The sequence below is a fragment of the Ixodes scapularis genome, unplaced genomic scaffold, assembly GCF_016920785.2.
Source record: "Ixodes scapularis isolate PalLabHiFi unplaced genomic scaffold, ASM1692078v2 PGA_scaffold1__304_contigs__length_218370807, whole genome shotgun sequence".
Classification (NCBI taxonomy): Eukaryota; Metazoa; Arthropoda; class Arachnida; order Ixodida; family Ixodidae; genus Ixodes; species Ixodes scapularis.
The window spans coordinates 132,081,556-132,102,622 of NW_024609846.1; the positions used below are offsets into that span (position 1 = coordinate 132,081,556).

Here is a 21,067-nt window from a genome sequence, read left to right on the forward strand (position 1 = left end):
CAGGCTTACTCGCAGTTTAAAATTGTGCCTGTATATAATTTATTTGAATATAGATTCGCGTGTTTTTACAAAAATAGTATAGCTAAAAACGATAATTTTCTTTCACGTATTGTTTCTACTGTGCCCCACAATACGCCTTATGCAACCAGGGAAAAAGACAGCTTTGTTTTACCTAGATGTAGAACGAACTATGGCTTTACAATGTTGCGATATATCTTGCCTAAATTTTTGAATACTCCTCTATGTGATCACTTGAATGGTATGTCTTCTTCTGTCCTTAGGAACGCTTTTCTATAATTTGTCTGTACTTCTCATTTTTGTCTGTATTGTTCATTTTGTATATATATATTATTTTTTACCGCGTTTACACTGCTGACTTGTAAGGGTGGCGAGGCCCGTCAAGCAGTGGACGACACTGCTTTTTTCTTGCCACCCTCAGTTTGTATTTCAAGCTGAAATAAACGCTGATTGATTGATTGATTGGCATATCCACTCATCTAAAACTGTGAACGATTGCGAGCTTGTTAAAAGTCCACTTTCGTAATGTTTGACTTCGGTGCGAGTGGCACGTATCTTCGATGTCTTCTTTTTGATGACCCTAAAGGGCCGCCCACACTAGCGAGAAAACGCGCGTGGCACGCCGATCGCGGCAAGTAACAAAATGTCGCCGAAGCACAGTCAGCGCCACGAGCGCGTGCAGAGACACGCCCTTTATCTTCCCGCTTAACCGATTTATCGGCGCGCCGGGCGCGTTTTCTCGCTAGTGTGGGTGGCCCTTAACTCGCCTGCTCAGGCTTTTTCTTCCGCAGCACTCGGTGAGAGCTGTGGTATAGAGTCCGAGATAATTCGGAGACACCTAGTTTAGCCCGATAGCTTGGTTCTCCAAGACTGTACGTAAAGCTGTACGGCCCCAAGTTCGCCTCCCATGACCGGCGTGACGAACGCAAACGCCTCGGTTAGGGCCACGCCCAGCTTCGGGATCTGCATTGCTGCGGAACAAGACGTTGCCGGGAGCGACTGGAAGTCCGCGTCCAGGTAGATAGCTGGTGAGCGACTTGCTTGGGTCGTCCCACCTCGGCACGAGTTGGCTGTGCTCAGGCCCTAACCTGGAAACTTGGCCAAAAAGCAGGCGAGAAATCGCCTGCTTTTGTCAGGTTGGCCAATCGTAATTGGCCAACCTGACACTGGCGCCGGTAAATCATAGCTGCCGGATTTCTCGCCGACGTTTTCTCCAAGGGTTCAGATTAGGGCCCCGTTGTGTGCGTGATGTTGTTGTCGGCCGCGTCGTTGCGGCCGCGGGCAACCCGTGGCGCGCATCAAAGGTGCGATAGTTTCGCATGAGATGGCGCTACCCGTCAAGCGTCACCCAGTTGTTATGGCAACTGCTTTTGACGCCCCACCGCCCCATGTGATAAGCGCCGCGAATGCGTCGTGCGACAAACTTGGTATACGGTCCCAACTGATAACACTCAGTACGCCGTGCTTGCCAGTCTTGGGTTATCTGAGCTTTCCGGAACGCGAATGCGAAATACCTACGCCTAAGCCTCATAAGCGTCGTCTAGATGAAATAACGGCGCACGTGAACGACTGAAATGTAGATTGTATGCTCCGTGACAGTGGGTGTGAATGGACACCTAGAAGCTACATAAAGGTAAGCAGGTTTTGCTCTTGCCTGACATTATTCCCCTCAAGTAGATAGGTGCCTGCCAACGTTGCGCCGAAGCTCGCAATGCGTCGCATAAATGTGTTCGTTAGGATATAGTAAGCTTGAGTTTGCGGAGTTTTTTGTCAATGGCAATTAATAAATCAATGATAAAACGTCTAAGCGTTACGTTAACATAAAAAAAAGCTGCCTCAGGAACCTAACGGTTTTGATTTTCTTTCATTAACACGCAGGGGGTAATATAAACGTTGAGTTATAACAAAGCGTTTTGAATCTGTAACACTTTTAGACCGCAGACTTCCCAGTTTTATGGGTTGCAGATATACGTCCTATTCATTTTATGCGTTTACTGTTCTCTACTTAGCAGAACTTTCCCTGCATGTCCAAGCAGGAAGTAAACGAGTATCGACAGCCTCGTCGGTTTACCGTGACTTGGTGATGTTCGTTTAGGAACGCAGTCCGACGCGAGCTGACTGTGGATAACATTTCTTCTAAACTGTCGTTCTTGTCAGTGGCAGAATGAGAAGGGCACGACGCCTCTTTTGGATGCCCAACCTCCGGTACGCGCTTGCTGGCTCTCCGCCGTGCTTTGCCTGCGCGTGCACGCTTGAGGCTCACGAGACGCCGAAGGATTATCGAAGGTTGGCAGCTCGCGCTGGAACAACTGAAGAACCTCACTGCCGTTCTCATCCTGCCGGTGACTGTAGGTGCAACGCATGGCTGAAGCGAAAATTCCGCACCCAACCTGCCATCATGACCAGGTTGCTCGATCGCCAGTAGATTACTGCATGCCGAATGTTTTCATTTGGCATGCTTAGCGTAACCATGCATGCCGAATGTTTTCATTCGGCATGCATGGTTACGCTAAGCGGTAAGGCAAACCGCTCGATAGTGCCGTAGGGCTTAACAATTGCGACCACTTTTTGCTAGAACACTACAGCTGTGGCCGTTCAGTATCCCCAGCGCCAAGCAGGGGCCAGTCACGTAGCCAGGGGAGGGGGGGCATGAGGCCCCCCCCCCTTGCCGAAACCTTCCATTGTGCTGGGGCCTCCCTTCCCCCTCATAAAGCATTTTGTCGATAACTGCGACCCCCCCCCCCCCCCCCCCCCCCCCCCCGAATCAAAACCCCTCCCGAATCTAGAAAAACAGTTTTGTACACCAGTTTTCAGTAAACAGTCAGGCAGCATTCGAATAAATATAAGGAACTAGTAAATTAACCTTAACGCTCCTTTCGGCGGAAAATACTGATTTGTTTGGCACAGTTACAAAGTTTCGGATTCTGATTACGGCATCGCCAGAAGAGCCTAGAGAGATGTCAGATAATACGATCACGACGGTTGCCACGCCGATGATTTATCAATGTAGATGTTTTTGCTCTATTAAAGGATACACGACTACTCAGCTTGCGAGTCAGCTTTCACTGGAAGAATCTTTTCCTGTTGACATTAATGACATTGAACATTTATCAATTGTCATAGAAATTGCGTTAGTATAGATGTTTTTCAGACCAGCGCTTAAAAGCGAAATAAAATTTGTTTTGTGGGTGTTTTCTACTGCTGGAAGAAGGCGTGGCTACAAATGGCAGCCACTGTTTCCGTTGTATTGATGGGCAATTTTGTCAGTGCTGTCGGAGTCATCGTAGAAGTCGATAACAACAATGGCATTTCTGTAATTTAGTTACATTGCGAAACAGTTGTAGATGTCATTCTTTTACACGACTAAAAGTAATCCCAGCTGAAATTTAGTTACTTTTAATCCTCAGTAATTGAAAGGTTTAGGTCATAATGCGTCCTGTGGAGTCATTGACCGACAAAACTACACTGAGTCTCTGCCTCGACTCCCGTCTGCCAGCTCGCGGGGCCTTGAAAGCGCCAAGACTGCTTCAGGGTGTTAACCGTGGACGCATAGTTGAGCAACTGTCAAGGCCACAGCACCCGCGGAGGGGTTCAAACAATGCCCTACTTAAAAGCGAGGCTGTCTTTCGTTGTCAGGGAGAGAGAGAAAAAAAAAATTGATATTGATGTGTACATTGACTATGCTATCGGGACTGCTGTTGGTCATTTCAAGAACTGAAGTTTCTAGCTTTTATGGAACTGTTTTATTTTAAACAGCTATGATAAACAGAACATCGACAACCATGATGGTGCTTCAGATAAAAAAAGAAAAAAGCCTTGTATTATGCTCTGAACTCGCCTGTCTTCTGATACCATAGATGAAGGTGAAAAAATACCCGTAGTGACGAATGTAAAACGCTGTGAAGCGAATTCTCAACGGTAGGACAAGATTAACATCACTGTGCAGAAAAAATACTAATCGCGTAGGAATTGTTTTAGTCAAAAAGCCCTCAAAGAGAAGTACCGTATTTTTCGGGTTATAGCCCAGAAAAAACAATTTAGGCAAAAATAAAAAAATAAAAAAGAAAGAAAAGGTTTTTGCTAGATAGTTTGCACCCGATGCAGTCGGCACATCGTGCGTAGTCCGCCCCTTATGCTTAGCCGACACAAAACATCTTCTCATACATGCACATCTTGACAAATGGTGGCTTTCTTAGCTCACAAAGAAGCTCGTATTACATAAATCGTTAATAACATATTCTTTCATTCAAAACATTCGTCACGTCTCATCATAATGAACGATCTTGAAAAATAAAATTTCTGTATATTCCGCACGCGATAGTCCGCACAGCCTAAATTTTCAACTTTTAAACATGTATAGTCTGCGAACTATAGCCCGGAAAATAAGGTAATGCTCATATTGTAATAAATATCTTTTTGCGTTATGTTATATTATAAATAACTACTTTTGAAGGAAAGTAATTCAACTGTTATGAAACTACAAGCAATCTACCCATGAGTGGCGACTGTTAGCCTACGATCTTTAATATGGATGGTGGAGCGTGTTGGTGTCTAAATGAGAACAACGGAAGAGTCGATGTCCCTCTTTCGTTATCGTAATTGGTATTTAATAGTAATTGTGCAGTACTGATTTACAAAGGCAATGATAACGTTGGTTTTTCAAGGTGGCAGTATACAGATATAGGTAAGATTGCGGGATATTAAATTTTTCTTGAGGTTCTTTAGGATTTATGTCGACCATAAAGTTCCAGTTTAGATAGGTGCTAAAAGTACAACCCTATTGCAGTTTTTGGCAATATTGCGGTTCTTAATTCTGGTGGACCAAATTTCAGGATAATGCAAAGGTGGTCTATAAGACCCAACGCAAAAGCTATGTTGGGCATGGAAATAAGCAAGACGATACGCTTCCTATAGGTTCGACTCGGTATTGAATATTGTACCTTCGTTAATATAACGGATAATATAATAAAACTGGTCACAGTTAGCAACTCCTTGCCGGTTAGATGAACCAATGTCCGCCTTCGTATGAGACGACGGCTTCATGTCAGATAAATGTTTTTTGTCACATGAGCATTCTCTGGCATTAAAAAGAAAATCCATGCAGAGCGAGACTTAGATCGTCCGACGCTTTTGTTCGGGATGCTGCCTTCATAGAGTTTATAGCACCGGCCTTTTCGTTTTCCGGGATCTTTTTCTAATCGGCCACTGTTGCACGGAGCCTCTATATAGGGTGGCCGCGGTTTTTTTATACGCTGTAAAATAAACCGGATAAATCAACGATTGAACTTTGCAAACTCAAACTTCCCCCGATTCTGTATTTGGGTGGTGGATTTTACCTTGTAATATTTTAAGGCATTCTTTCCTGTAAAAGAATGAGACCAACAAATTTGACAAAGTCAACGATGGACCTGTTCGCAGACGACCGAGTTAGCGACTATTGAAACTTGTGGCGCCATCTCCCGATAGGTGCAGCGAGCAGGCGACGTACCCTGTTTTCTGCTAGCTGCGCCTATGCGGAGATGGCGCCACAAGTAACATTCATCGTTAAAGCAGGGGCCACATTAGTGTTTTAGTATTTCGTTCCGCTACCCCCATAAGGATGCTCAATAACGATACGATGCATGCGCAAAGGCGGCGGCGGATTATGGGATATCTTTATCGGTGTCATCGGCACGATCTATTAAAACTCTATTTGGGTGTTTTCGTAGATTGTTTCTCCGTCCCGCGACGTTCTCCGGAACTCGTTACCAGATTTGGTACCGTTCAGTCAAAGCCAGCAGCGCGCACGCGCACTAGCAGCGTCTTCGTTGCAGAGTAGGAAAAACGGTCTATGAAAACTCCCTATCAGCGATGGAAACAAACCGGCAGCGCGCGGCAGTTTTCATAGCAACTTGCAAGAACGCTGTGACGTGGCGGCATGGCATAGGTCCACTTCTCAGCGTTCGCGCAAGTTGCCATGGAAACTGTCGCTCTGCGCCCTTTTTAATCGCTCATGTGGCCACTGCTTAACTCCGTCTTCTATGAATACGTCTACCGTTGGCTTTGGCAGATGTGCTGGTCTCATCCTTTTTACAGGAAGACTACTGCGCTTTGAGATTTCACAAGTTAAACTTGACCACCTAAATGCACATTCGTCGAAAGGAGTTTTCTATGTACAGGCGCCAATTTTCCCGGTCTGTGTTACAGTGTAGCAAATACTGGCCCCCCTATTCTCAATTAAGTTTGTCCCAAAACTTTGTATATTTCGCTGGAGACGATAGGCTCTTTCATGCAGCTCAACGCTTAGTGAGCTTCCCATGATGTTTCATACGCAGAATTTGTTCTCTGAATGCGAAGCATTAAATAATTACGCGAAAATATTTGAAAGAACAAGTAGCAAATACAGATTTTTTATAGTTTCTCGCCCAACCACGGACATGATTTGTAGTAAATCCTTAAAACAATCGGATAAACGAAAATGACCGATTCTATGACGCGTAGGTGTTTGCTTAATTTGTATCAGTCAAGAAAAGGTCAGCACGTACTGCGTGTTGAAATACAATTCCAGCCTGTCTTTTTGTATTTCAGCCCTCTTCCAAAGGATTTATTATTACGTTCGAGAATAATGGCGTGTTGACGCACCTCAGCTCGGAGCACGTGGAGCGAAGGGCTGCAGAACACGGGAATCCTGGTGACAATACTCAACCGTGCTCATTTCAATTCGGATGATCATCGTATCGGCGTGCGGTCGTGTATCGCTAGTGCCTGACGCGCGTTCAAGACACTATGCCAGCAGTGGTACTGCACTGGCAAAACTTCTCATCTTCAGAGGTAGTACCCCACGCCAATAGATCGATCTCACCAACCAGTTTCGCTACGCCGCCGATGCCGGCATGCATCGTGGGAACTGTAATCTTTCTGCACGCGTGACAACCCCGCTGTGGGTCGGCACGAGCAGAGCACGAGATGGCACGAGCTGACGCGTTCGTTGTCGCCTGCCTTTTGTGAGCCATACAATTATGGCGGCACGCACGCTTGAAACGCGTGGTGAGATCGGTCCATTAGTGCTGATTAGCTTCTCTCTGTCTAAACATGCCTATAATTAAGGGCTACATTTGGAACAGATTGGGATCGTATTTCCGCACCCAGCACGTGCTGACTTCTTTCGTAGTATATTCTTTAAAATGCCGTATAAAATTAATTTGTTTCTGTACAACTCGTATAGACTTGCGTAATTGTGCCGCGTGTGGAATTACGACCCAGCCAGATTTTTTGTGTTCCAAGCATCTTGAACACGCATATTCTCGCTTTATGGCTAAAGAGTGTTTCGTGACCCTTCCAGGTATGTCTTCGTTCATCGAGCGAACGTGTCTCTGGACGGGTTGCGGGAAGTTTGTGAAGACCAAGCTGGGGTCCAAGTATGGAGTCTGCCCCGAATGCCGTCACGTGACCTGCTTCACATGTAAAGCGGTTCACGAGGGGATCAGCTGCCGCACTTTCAAGAGTTTCGAAGAGCACCCTCCGGTGGCCCAAAACGAACTTTCGGCACCAGTTCCAGGGGACACTGTAACACGCCAGGTAAAAGGAATGTTTTTTTTTTCGCACATGTACTCATGAATTGCACGGGACGTCATTGCATCATGCGTTTAGTAATTACTACTTACCTGTTTTTTTTCTTCCAAAATACACAAGAAAGACAAGAGGAAAAAAAAAGAAGCGAAAGTGCGACGTAAGTTGGGCAGACAGTCGAACAAATTTTTGATAATACGCGTGACTCTTCATGACTGCCTAGCACGATATTATTAACAGTAAATAAACTCGATGGAACTCAAATGTAAAACAAAACCCTATTAGTAATAAATGTTGGTAATTGGGGTAAACGAAGAGGAATAACATGAAGAGTTCTTGGAGCAAAAGTAGTCTCCTCGTTTGCCTGTGTGCAGTAGCATTTTTAAGGTTTAGCTTGCAATTAAGGGTTCAGATTATACTTCATGATAAAGACAGTCGCGACTCTTTTCGTGTCATTGTCGGGTCTGAAAGATTTTTCACTTCTATACGCGCAGTCTACCCTAGAACTGCAGACAAACAAAATACATGAAATGCCTTTCGAACAGAAGTGGTCAAAATAATTCGATCCTTTCACTTAAAATTGATCTTTAGTTTTACGCCATTACAGTAACCTTTCAACAATTCTGGCTCACAACCCACTTCAATACGCGCCTCATCCTAGCTATACGAGAAATGTAGTGTATATTGCCAACCCCAATGAAAGTTTTCCCGTCTTCCCTTCACCATTTTAAATAGCCGCAGCTGCTGTAAACTTTCGGTACGGTATGCAGGGACTTTTTATTTCGTTTTGAGGTGCCTACATTTTTTACTAGACTTGTTGACTCACTGAATATTTATGTAATGATGTTAGACAAATTTAATTGTGCGACTCTGCCCTCGAGTGTCGATATAGAGAAAATATGAATCAATCGGTGAACAGGTTGCGATTTACCATAGACGTCCGTTTTAATGTGGGCAATTTAATTCCAGGATCTCTCACTCACAGTTCTCGGCGAGGCCTTTATGAGATTTCTACGGTTGGTTGGTGACGTCCCGTTCGGCTGACTCTTGATGCCTTGGAAGATACCACTATTTGTTGACTGGGTCGCGTCCTTGTCTTTTTTGCGCTATTTGATATGTTTAACTAAGATGAACCTACTAGCCCAACAACGTATCCTACAGTCCTCTCTCCACTGGCTCAACACCGGAGCCGGTTGTTGAGCCCACCAAGTTTGCGCAACTTGGTTGGGGTTGGTTCAACTAAGGCCCAGAAAGGAAAATAGAAGATCTCAATAAAGAGGCTTTCAGGTTCATCACGGCACTACTCAGGAAGACCATACTTGAAAATCTATCCACCATTGCTCGGATGAGCCGATTGAATGAGTTTCAAATGAAGTCCAAGTATGCCAGCGACTCAAGGTCTATTCACACGATGCATCTTGTTGGTGAATCTTGTATCGCGAAACTAGGTTTAGGGAAACAGATGCCCCGCGTGAACGCGACCGAAGAACTGGCGCGCCTCCGAAAATGGTTGCGCGAGCTCATTCCTTCTGGAGCAATCTTTTGCTGAAACCTCACCGAGGCCTGTCATTCACCCGAAGAAGAAACGCGGATGATGCTAATGTCCGCTAGACAACGCTATGACATCTGACCTTCAAGGCAGAGCAAGATTTTTGAGGAGACCGATTTTTGGCCGATTCCGTATCCGAGCGAAACTGGCCAAAGCCGAACGAAGAAACCAAACTTGGCTGCGAGCATCAAGCGGAGAAGCGGTGCGTACGGGCGATACTGGTTAGTGCTGTTGGTGGCGCAGTGCAGATTCCTGAGCAATCGCGACGAGTGCAATAACTACATGCAAACATTATGACTGGGTATGACTGATCTTTTACCGCTGCAAAAATACATCGAGATCATCCACCTGTTCTTTGACGTTCCCGATAATTGCGATAAGAAGTAAGCGCAGGCCTCAAAAGACTCGAGTTTGAAGTTTCGCTGGGATAAGCAGGCTGGTTGTATACAGTAGATACAAGGATATGTTGATCATTGCTACCATTGATCATCATCTACTTGTTATGCCTGATTCACTTGGTCCGATTCTGCTTGCGATTTTCAGTATCGACGTCGACCATCTCAGTTACGTTTCACGCTTTTGCAGCCCGAGTGACTTTGCGACTGAAAATTGCGAGCGGAATCTCACCATGCGAATCGGGCTTTAGCGTTCATTCTACGGCGTCCACGCACAATAGCCGCATGCCACATTATTCACGCAAAGTTTTGCGGTGTACCGAGCTTATGTAATTTCGCCGAGACCGCTCAAGTAGTCAGACTTTGCCAGGAAGATGAAGAATCAATCAACAATTCGAACGCGTAAAAGAGCATGGGGACTCACACCGCTACCGAGAGCATCGGATTCCAATGGTTTATGGTCGACGGCGAGCTTCTTGCCCACACTCCATCGCGCATGCGCGGCGCCGGTGGAGTCTGTTAGGGGCGCTCCGGTTTGTAAACATGAGTTGTCTATACCAGCTAAAGCCAGGAGCACCTGACTGCATCATTCTTCCTCCACAGGAGAGGTGATCACAATCAGTGAACCAATACCGAGAAATCTGGGGCCCAAACGCCCAGTGAGAACAACCGCTGCAGCATGAAAACACAACAAAGAAGTTGAAACTATACTGGCGGACGACGAAAGTGTCATATATTACACGGACGCATCCAAGGGAGCACGCCAAGCCGCCAGTCCTTTTTACGAGTCGAAAGGCAACTGCAACGAGTGCAGACTGGCCCCCAAGGATGCAGCGTGAAAGAAATTGAACTCATGGCTATCGAAGCTGGCACCAAGGACGCACGTGAACACCCTAAATATAAAAACGACGGGGGTTTTACAGACTCCACAGAACACGCGTAGATGAGTGCAGAAAGAGCAGTAGCTTAAGCAAGACTGTCATCCGCATCCACCAAATGGCAAGGGCACAAGCATCCCAAGAAGTCGCAATACAATGGATCCCGAGACGCTCAGAAATATCTGGTAATGTAGTTGCGCACCAAACGGCTATCGAGCGCATTCACTTATACTCGCTAGCCCCGTCCTGGGTTCCACCACCCTTCAATTGAACGAGATAGGCCCAATCGACACAAAGGCTCAAGAGAAGTTGAGGAAGCAAATGCTAAAGAGCCTCATCCCCAGAGATCAATATCTCGCAGCCGCCAATTTACGGCCGGTGGAGCAGAGTCTGGGTGCATACTCCGCATCGCCACGGCCACGACTCCTGCGGCAAGAAAAAGAATACTTACAGAGTAAAAACCGGAGCCTCCACCAGACGATCAATGTCATGAATGTCAAGCCACGACTGGCGTGCATATACCCCATATTCAGGGAACACCGGTACATTGGTACGGGCAAGAGCATTTAAACAAAATTCCCAGTGCTCGGAAGACCAAGGTCGAAATGAATCACTCCACCTGGGGAAGTGGAGCACCGCAAGGAAATCCTTGACTCCGTCCTGGACTCCCATCAAGTCGGCAGGACTCGACCCCTTTATCTAAACCACTTTCACTGCCCTAACCCATCACACCATCTTCCGACCCAGATGACTTAAATAAAAAGGGCTCGGTGTAAATTTGTGCATTAAACACTTATTAATTCCGTCACAGTCGTCCTTCAATGGCTTTCTTTTTCTTTCCCCCCTTCTCCGTTCCTTCTTATTTGTCTTTTCTACTCTCGTATTTTTGTTTCTCCTCCATATTCTTCACTTTTCTAACGTGACATTCACATTAACATTTTGTACCACAATAATCATCGTCCCATTATTTCTTCAACAGATCGAAGCCAGTCTGAAGAATTTATCAGTGAGCGTGGCCGAAAGTCCAGAGCGTGAAGAAAACCAAACTCAAAAGTCATCAGATGAACAAGATCTAGCGGACGAGCGGCTAGCTACCTGCCAGTCCGGCAGCTGCAAATTTCAAGCCTTCGTGGACGGCAACGCCAAGCAGCTCTGCTGTCCGAAGTGCCACAAGATCACCTGTCTCGACTGCATGGTGGTGCACGAGTTCATTACTTGCGTGGAATACCAAACCAAGAAAAACCCCTTAATCCTGGTGCCAGAACTACAACGGGAAGGGGCAGCAGCCACACCAACAGTCGCGGCACCAGTGGTAAGACTAATTTAACTTCATTTCATTTATTATTCCCTCAGGGTCCGAGGGCATTACAGAGGGGAGTGGGTGGTTACTCAAAGCACATAAAAATATCATCGTTAAATAAGGCAAAGAAAAAAAGAAAAAAAAAACACGCACTACACAACATTTGTTAAAATGTTAGTAACAACAATTTTAAAATCAGAAGTGTTAGTTATTGAGACTATATGTACGGAAAGGCGATTCCAATCGATGGAGGTCTGGGGTAGAAAAGAGGAATTAAATGTGGAGGTGCGCTGCAATGGAGAATCCCTACCTTGACGTCATGGTCTACACGGGATAATATGTACGATGGCTCAGAAAACAATGCTTGGTGGAAAGCTGAGTTGAAGTGACAATTCTTGTGAAATAAACAATATTTTTCTTCGGAAAGAGAGGTGAAGCCAGGAGAGGGACGATTTCATTGAAGTTAAGGCGCGACCACATTGGCGTTTCGGAGGCCTGCGGCGCGACGGTCGTCGCTGCCGGTTGCCGGCGGAAACCAGTTTTCGGCTTCAACGTCACGACGTGCGGCGCCGCACACCCAACCGCTCCTTGCGCGGTTCAGAGCTAGACGCCGCACGCCGCAGAAGAGAGGAGCCAATGGGAGATGGCGTAGATAGTGACGTCGCGATGCCATGGCAACGCTCAAGCCGGTCCTCGGCGCCTCTCGAAGCGAAGGACGTGTTTTGTGTCGTCTGCTCCCCCTGTCCCCCTATTTCCCCCCGATGCCTTCCCCAACGGAGCGGTTCCTTGAAACTAACCACTGGGAAACTATACTATAGGAGAGGAATTCGGAATTACAAGTGAGTTTCTCCGTGGCACTTGTTGCACGTCGTCTCTGTTGTGACGGATGTCGTGTTGATTTGGTGACACTTTCGAAAGTAGCCTTCGTCTCTGGCGCGCCGCCGGGGCAGCAAAGCCCCGGCGGCGCGCCAGACCTCTCCTGTCCTTCGGTGTTTCGGTAGAACCAACCCGGCCGGACCCAAAACCTGCGCCTCCTTCCCTTCAGAGCGCGGCGACGTCGCAAGATCAACGAGCAGGTTAGGATAATCACATTCACGCTGATCACCAGGTCATTATGAACTCTTACCGTCTAGACAGCGAGTGCGGAACGGAAGAATCTAACGAAGAGCAGACGACGAAAGAGCGGGAAATCCGACGGGAGGCGCGATCGCGGGAACCAGTGCTGTCACGTGACGCCTGCAAAACGGAGGCCAATGTGGACTCCTCGCGTTGGGACGCCGGACGGCGGTACCGCCCGGCGGCGCCGCCCGGCGGCGCCGTTCACGCTAGTGTGGTCGGGCCTTTACACTGGCTATGCGATAGTTTGAAAGCGTCATCTGTGGTAAAAACATCATCGGTAATAAAAAAAAAAAAAAAAAAAAGCTGTCTTCATTGAGTGTTGAGAGTTGTTTATAGGGCGCATAAAAATATTCGGTATTTTCAAGTCGTTTTTTTTTTCCAAACTTTTTGCGGTAGGCAAAGGGTTAATTACCTCGCGCACGCCAAAGCGTAAGAGGCCAAGGGAGCTAAACAGCAAGACTGGTAGAAACTGGAGGAGACACAGTCAGCTAGCTGCCTTTACCTCTACCATAGTTCCTATATACTGACAGTCTGGCTGATCACAAGAAGCGGCCGCTGAAATGGAAAAGGTGGAGCGGCAGGCAGCGGATGAGAGGAAAACCACGTGACTGGAGCCCCGTTTGGGCGAGACGCCGATACACACTCCAAGCGAACAAGTATGTTTCGGGTACTCGTCACTGCAAAAGCTGTGCGCTGACGTCCAGGTTCCCCGATGAATGGCTTTTTGATGTTCTGTGTTATCAGATCCACGTGCTCCAAATCTGCGACTGGGCACTCTATGGCTCCGTCGTCGAACTGCCAGGCTTTTTGAGTATAGAGGAGGCTATGTTTCTACTCACTGTTCGAACGCGAACGAAGGACGCGGGCGTTCGGCGTTTGAACGCGTTCGAAGAGCGAGCAGCAAACAAAGGCAGCTATAGCTTTGCTTCTACCAACTGATCATTCCATTCAGAGTTTGGTGTTCTGACGTCTCCAGCGTGCGCCCGTCTCGTCCTCTTTGTTCATAGCCGTATAGAGCGGCATCCGAAATCCTAGGCCCCAGCGATAAAAGAGGGAAGAAATAATCTCAGACGCAGACTCTTGCGAAGAGAGGCTGCGCATAAAAACAAGATTTGTGCTTTTGACAGCCTTCTTCGCATCGGTGTTGTTCTTGGAGCTTCGTGACTTTCCATTTCTCACGTTCTTGCTCCGCAATATTTGCGAAAACATACAAAAAAAAAACGGTGTCTTGCAAAGAGCGCCACTCCCCCCCCCCCCTCCCCCTTTTTTTACTGTGTCATTATGTCGGCATGAAAAAAACATGGCGGCCCATGGAACAGAGCAGACACTAGTCTATAGCCAGGCAGTGGCACCCGGTCTCCAGCACGCGTTTCTTGCCTTTCGTCGTGCTTCGCCTGTGCGTGCATGCTTGAAGCCCACTATAGACGCCGACGCGTATATGAAGCTGAGGCTGAAGCCGGTCCAATAGACTGATCTCACTAAGCGTTCCACGCATGCATGACGCCACCCTAACATTAGTTCACAGGAGGCACTTGGGCAGTGCTCGAGACTTCCTCGCGCTACCTCTAGCTCTGGATTTTTCAGAGCTTTAGCGAAGTTGCCGCACGTGCAGAAAGACTGAAGTTCTCGATGCATCCCGGCAGCGGTGGCATAGCGAAACTTGCGGGTGAGACCGGTCTATTAAAATGCCTCTCTGCCGTTCTTATTCTGTCAGTGACTATAGTGTGTTTGTATTAATAAACAGCCGTGAAAGCTAATGGGGTTTGTGCATGTGAGTTATACGAAGACTGGTGCTCGTCACTTGAAAAATGAAATGGATTACAATTACAAATTACCGATCCTCAAGTGTAATGGATTGCCGTTACAAATTACTTTCGCTGAAAAGTAACGGATTACTCGTTACGTTACAAATTCTTTTCACGTTACTTTTTCCGTGCACTTATCCAGAAAACAATAGAAACAATTTTGATATTTTTTAAAAATGTTCCGCGACACTGCTTTTCGTCTTTCATACGCCAGTATTACAGTAGCCCTTGTAAATATAAAATATCGTATTTAGGCGAAAGATTGTAGGTGCACTCCGATCACCGGTAAGCTAACAAGGCACCGAAAGCTGCAACCACACCCGCCATCCCGCTAGCTTGCGGCCTCCGGAAATGATTCCTGGAATTGTGCAGACACAGCTAGCGGTGCGCATGCCCCGTAGGAGCGTCTACCTCCGTACGAGATTCGGCGCTAAAGAAGGGAAATAAGGAATCTCCCTTTTCACTCCGATGTTTCGCTTGTTATTCCCAACAAAAGAAAAACTTGGTTCTAACGTTAGTGTATAGCCAATGCAGAATGCAGGTGTCCCAGCTTACGTTCATGTGTTTCCGTAGATTGGAGTTTGCTGTTTTTGCTGATGACAATGTGTGCTTTTTGGCAAGCAAAGTATGCACTGACACTCTAGGTTTCCGTTCTCCTTAATGCCTTGAATTTCGAGCATCTCATTAAGATGGCCATGGAGACGACGGACACTCCATGACCGAAAACTCGACCAGTCGGAGAGGAAGTGGTGGTTACGGGTTATCGATCGTTCATCGGTTCTCACTTTCATACCAATATTCGTGTAGGCCAGGGGAGGGGAGGGCAGGAAGAGCGAGAGAAACGGTTTCCATCGGTCTCAGAAGACAATAGAGGATCACACCACTTTTATGCGTTCTTTCTCTCTCTCTGTCAGCACTTCTTCGATGGCCTAACCCCTCCCCCCTTTTAAGTTGACAGTTGACTGTAAAGGGAGGAGTGGACTCGACCACCATGCCCAGACAAGTAAACCAAAAGAAGTATCGTCTGCACCCTCGAATACGATGCCCATAGCCTGGCGGCGGGAGATTTTCAGCCGTGCCTCAAGAGCGTGCCAGAATAAAGTAGGGCACATCAAAGACAAAGAGGATTCGACCCCCTCGCGCGAGGCTACATCATTTGTTACGCGAGTTGTCGACCCACGAATCGAGGGGGTACGCATCCGCGTTTAATGTCTGTGCGAGTGGCGGGAGACTTCGATGAAGTTGGAAAGGGTGAAACGGTGTAAAAGACGAAAACAAATAAACACGAAGAGCCTCCTCCTGCCCAGGATAAGAAAAACGCTATAAAAGGCAGCGGAGAACCTACTTGCGGTTGTCTTACTTGATCTTTGTTTTTGTTATATTTGTACATGCCTTGCCCGTTTTTCTAGTGCTTCTAGTGATAGGTCATAAAAAAATCGTGCTTTCTTTTTGGCTATTCTCCCTTTCCTGATGTTTTCTATTTCCTTGAACTTGCTCTCTTCATGCTGCTAAATGTTCTGCTCGTACTGCTCAGTTACTGTATTATGCTCATATTTTTTAAAAAGTAGCGAGTAATTAATGTAATCCGTTACCAATATTTTGTAACGAAATTACAATACAAATTACTTTAAAAAAAAGTAAAGTGGCAATTACAAAATTACTCGAAAACGTAACGGATTACAAGTAATCTGTTCGTTGTAACTAATTACTTTCCAAGTCTGGCTATACGGCCAGTGGGACGTTATATAGGGGCGTCACAAAATAGTTCCTATAAAACTTGCTGAGCGTCATCTAAAACCACTAAATAAGTAAATTAAAATGGATCTGGTGCGTATGGGATGTGCGGTTCCTAGTGAAAGATATTGTAAGGAATTTCTTGGTTCAGCCACACAGTAACCATACAACTGTATATAAAAAGTTATAAGGAACTGATAAGAAGTTTCTTATAACTTTCTTTATAATCTTATATTGTTCTTATATAAGGTTCTTATTTGCCCTTACATGATCTTATCGTATCATATGCGCTCATTGGACTGAGCAAAATTTGTACACACGATTTTACACTGGGGGTGGCTCACTAAAGTTACCGCTCGATCAACGGGTGCAATGCCGGTGGTGCGTAAAACGCGAATACGGAAAAGCCGTGCGGTCGCGTTTTCGCAACACTAGACTTGCCTGTTTTACACGAAGTGCAGAAGTCTTAAAGCGCATCACCGCGTTTCCTATTCATCCCAAACCTTTCCTAAATTTGCTTATATAGTGCTTTTCGACGACAATCGACAATTTTCTGACTGTAATTACCCACAATATTTAAGGTTAACCCATTTTGATTAATTAACCGACTTGTTGCGAGGATTATTCCCCTATATTATGTCCCCCTGACCAAATAACTCCCGTGCACAAACCGCATTAGTGTAGATTTCGCGGCTTTTTTAAAACATCAGTAAAGCCTTAAAACAGCTTATAGATCGGACACGCGTGCTCTGGTAGCATTGTCATTGACAACTGAAACTCCTGTTCACGCACACCACAGCGCTACCACAGTGCCATTAGTCAGGGGGCTGTAATTGAAATTGATCATGCTGATGCTGCACTGACCTTGTGGATGCAGCCCTGCATCAGTGCTAAGTTACCCTCAAGTCAGCGCTGCATTAGCGCTGTTCCTGCTTTGCAGTGCGTGTGTCAACGGGCCTTTAAAAAGACACTCGTTGGTGGTCCGGGGGTTTGTGATTGCTTGACGGCTACAGTGAGATCGCTAAAAGCTAGAGGGAAATTAGAAAGTGCTTTAGAAATTGACGAGCTTCTACACCGTTTTATTTGCACTGTTGACTGGATTACACCTGCCAGGAGACCTACCCATGGAGTAAAGATGACGTTGAATGTTCTTGCTTCCAGGAGTGTTTCACGGAAATGCATAACCCGGCGGCAGCTACGCTTCCCTGCTGCGTATGCGAAACTTCGAAATTGCAGGTTCAGATTGCTGAAGTGCGGCCATGCTTGCATCAAGTTTGCCTGTGAGTCGAAGTCTTAAATTTGAAAAATGTTTGCCATGTTCACCCTTCACTAACAAAGTTCACATGCTATAGGTTTTTGGTAAAGTCTTAAATTCAAGCGTTGTTGCAAGAAATGACGTTAGAACAAACACATAGATTGCAACGGGATATTTGACAAGCTGCTTCCTGTAATTAATTCATAAATTAAGTATACAACTGTGAATGGGAGAATTACAAATGTCGTCGACTTCTAGGAGTACTTCGGTCGTGCAATCGGAGACTCGGTGTTTTAAATGTGGCTACCCTGTGTGCAATCTGAAACTAATAAAGCGTCAAGTGTTTTAACGCGATAGCGGTAAGGAGCTCGTATCGCAGAAAAGCCGGCCTCGGCAGCGTGGCAGAAAAGCCGGCGTCGGTGGCGTGGCAGGAAAGCCGGCGTCGGCGGCGTGACGCGAAACTCCTGATTCGTCGATATGGTCATGACGTCAGAGCCACATGACCTCGCGCGTCAATTTCAAACAGCCCACAACCCTCGCGTGAAACGCTACATATACGCGTGGAATGATAGCGATTAAAAACATAACATGTAACGCGAATTGAAGGTCGCCGCATGTCTCAAATGATTGCACTTTATATATACAGTAATTCATTTGCTTTACAAAAAATTTGAAGAATTTTTAGCGGAAATCAGACCCACGACCCTGTGGTGGCCAGCCATACATGGCACTGAGTAGGCCATGCAAAACAAGCTTGGACGGCGAATGACAATGCGATGCGAACGGGGCCCGATAACGCTATCGCGTTCCACTCTTAAAGGCGAAGCTTACGAGTCCTCCAAATTTTAAAATCATTATCTGCAAGAAAATTTGTAGCACCGATAGGGACGTAATCGTAGCTTGTGTCGCCCGTGCAAGACAAAGAAACGAGGACGACAACGAGCAATGTTGTCCCCACGATCTTTGATTGGTTGTTTGGCGTGTGTGCGTTCATTCTTTTCGTAAATCTTCATAAATAGCTGGTTAGAAGTCCCAGACTCCAGCGGCCCTTATAGGATGATTCGCAGATTTGCCTGGAATACTTCCGATCCGCCTAAAGCTAGACTGAAGGTTTTGCAAACTGCAAAGACAAACCTACGCGCTATTTTTTTTTTTAATTGTCATTTGTAACATTTTCAAACTGATTTCAAGCCCACGATGAAAAAAACGTGTACGAATGGGATTATACACGCCGGTCGGAGGGGCTCCAGGGCTACCTGTAAGATGGCGCCAATGTGTCAGTGCGTTCTATAGTCGCAAGAAGGTTCATCGCTTCCACTTAAACTCCAACTTAAACTTGCGAACCAGTCTTAGCACTGGGATTACTATAGCATCGCCAGAAGTATTGGCTTCCTGAAGTTGTGTGATGTAACCTCTTTCAGAACTTGCGTCGAGGGAGGTGCTCGCCAATCCCCCACGTACCTCGTGCGATGTCCAGCCAAGGATCCCGACGGGAGGCGGTGTCGGAGCTACGTCAATGATTCGCTGCTCAAAAGGGTAATCGTACGTTTGAAGATGCCGCATGTCTTGCTGCATAAACGTGCATGCATGCAGGACTCGCGCGGAGCAACTATATGCTGCATTTCCTGAGATTGGGTTTATTGGTAGTTGTACCGATCTCCAAAACATTTTAATGAGAGCACGAGACTGACAACAACAAAGATCACAGGAATGTTAATATCTTGAAGTAAAACACACACTCTTCGAGTGGTTTCACTCGTATACAAACACAACTCGATTTTAATAAAAAAAAAATTTACATATATGCCATACTCGTCAAATAATCCTGACCAGCAGATATCAAATGAAACAATTGCATTGCACATTCAAAGTAGGCAATTTTAAAGAGACGACATAGATATTCACGGTGCTAAATAAGTTTATTTCTAGGTTTAACAGTTGTTATTTTAGAGTTTGCCATTTTTTTACAGCTGTTCTCCTCTGCGGTTCAGGCGCACGCCAAGTGAATGAAACAGTTGTTCTCGGAAAATGTATTCTTCCTACACTCTTTATTTTGCACCACATTGCTGCACCAAATATACAATGTTCCGCGGAATGAAACGCTTTGCAGGTCCTTTCCGAGGAGATTTACCTCAGCCACAAGTCGCTAATGGGACTGCCCCTCCAGTCTTGTGCCACGGAGGACTGTACGGGAAAATTCAGCGTCTTGCGCGACATGAAAACCGCGACATGCCTAGATTGTCAAAAGGTCAACTGCATCCCTTGCAAAGCAATTCACGAGAACAAGACGTGCGAGGAATTTTTACAGGAGCTTGTGGCTCGACTAGACGGCGTTCCTCTTCAGGTGAGCCTCCTTCTTTCGGAAAGTTTAGTTTTTGCAACTGGGGGGCTATTGAAAGTGGTTTGTTAAAAGTTTGGGTCATGGTAAATGAAAAAGCGATTCTGTCCTCTGAACGTTAGACATTGGGAAGTTGGCTCTGTCCCAATGGACGTTCGGTATTTCCGCTGTAGGTAAGAAATTTAGCCAGCGCAGTACCACGTCTTGCCTGGGTGCTTTAACGTGAATCACGCTGTAGTCATCAGTGTTGCGGAGTTGCCACTCCGGAGTTGGAATGATTCCGGAATCATTCCGCATTTTCGCGACCCCGGAATGGAATGGGAATGGAATTGCGGCAACGTTCAGGGGACTGGAATGGGAATGGATTTGGATGCCTTTTGTCCGGAATGGAATCGGAATGGAATGGGCCAGGTTCTTTATATTTTATTTATTTATTTATTTATTTTTTACGTTCAGCTATACCGAGCCAATCAGGGAGTTGGTTGTTCAGAAATAAAATGAGCGGGAAACTGCGAACCCGCGTAAGGCCCTAGCAGGCTTATGCGCTAAAGAAAAAAATGCAATGCAAAAAACAAGCGTCAAAGCAACGAACAGAGGGGGGAGGGGGGGGGGGGGGGGGCGGTGGCGCCTTTCATGCGTCTGCGCCTGTAATATTGCACGGCTGGTACGTCATCAGCCGACGTGAACGTGACCTGCTGCTCTGGTGATCCGATACCCAGGAAGGAGGCCAGACGTGGCCTCGCTGTGCGGACCCAGACTTCGTACACTTTCGACTCGTCTCGAGCGCGCTGCTTCCCGAAGAGCTCGCACCTGTGCCGGCCATCTCAGGTCGCAATCCACGAGGTCCCTGTTTGAATGATGCTAGGCGAAACTTGAAGACTGCCATTCATGCGTTTGAGGCGGAGAGTCAGGAGGAAGGACAGTCACAACAGGGATGTCACCGTATCGATTTTTCAACCGTAACAGAAGATAATACATGCGCTTCAGGATGCTTCAGGTGGTCCAGTTTTCTCGAAAATTCCAAATGCCACTGCCTGCATGGTCTTCAACGAGGTCAGCTACAACGATACGTATTGTCCTTTCATACAGCAGCGTGGGTAAAGTTTCATGTTCAAGGCAACACCTACA

General features: G+C 46.4%; 1 protein-coding gene across 2 annotated transcripts in view; it reads left to right on the top strand.

Moving 5' to 3' along the window:
- The first annotated feature begins 1,431 nt into the window (after nt 1–1,431).
- The window catches only part of LOC8042842, a 39,011-nt gene continuing 19,375 nt past the window's right edge, over nt 1,432–21,067 (top strand). Inside the window, exons 1-6 of one of the 2 annotated variants that reach the window (XM_040223131.3) lie at nt 1,432–1,651; nt 7,340–7,575; nt 11,368–11,700; nt 17,508–17,626; nt 19,023–19,137; nt 19,712–19,945. In XM_040223131.3, the coding sequence (XP_040079065.1) occupies nt 7,342–7,575; nt 11,368–11,700; nt 17,508–17,626; nt 19,023–19,137; nt 19,712–19,945 (1,035 nt within the window). In that variant the 5' untranslated portion in view covers nt 1,432–1,651; nt 7,340–7,341. The remainder of the gene's footprint in view (nt 1,652–7,339; nt 7,576–11,367; nt 11,701–17,507; nt 17,627–19,022; nt 19,138–19,711; nt 19,946–21,067) is intronic. The other variant, XM_002415818.5, reaches the window with a different exon arrangement.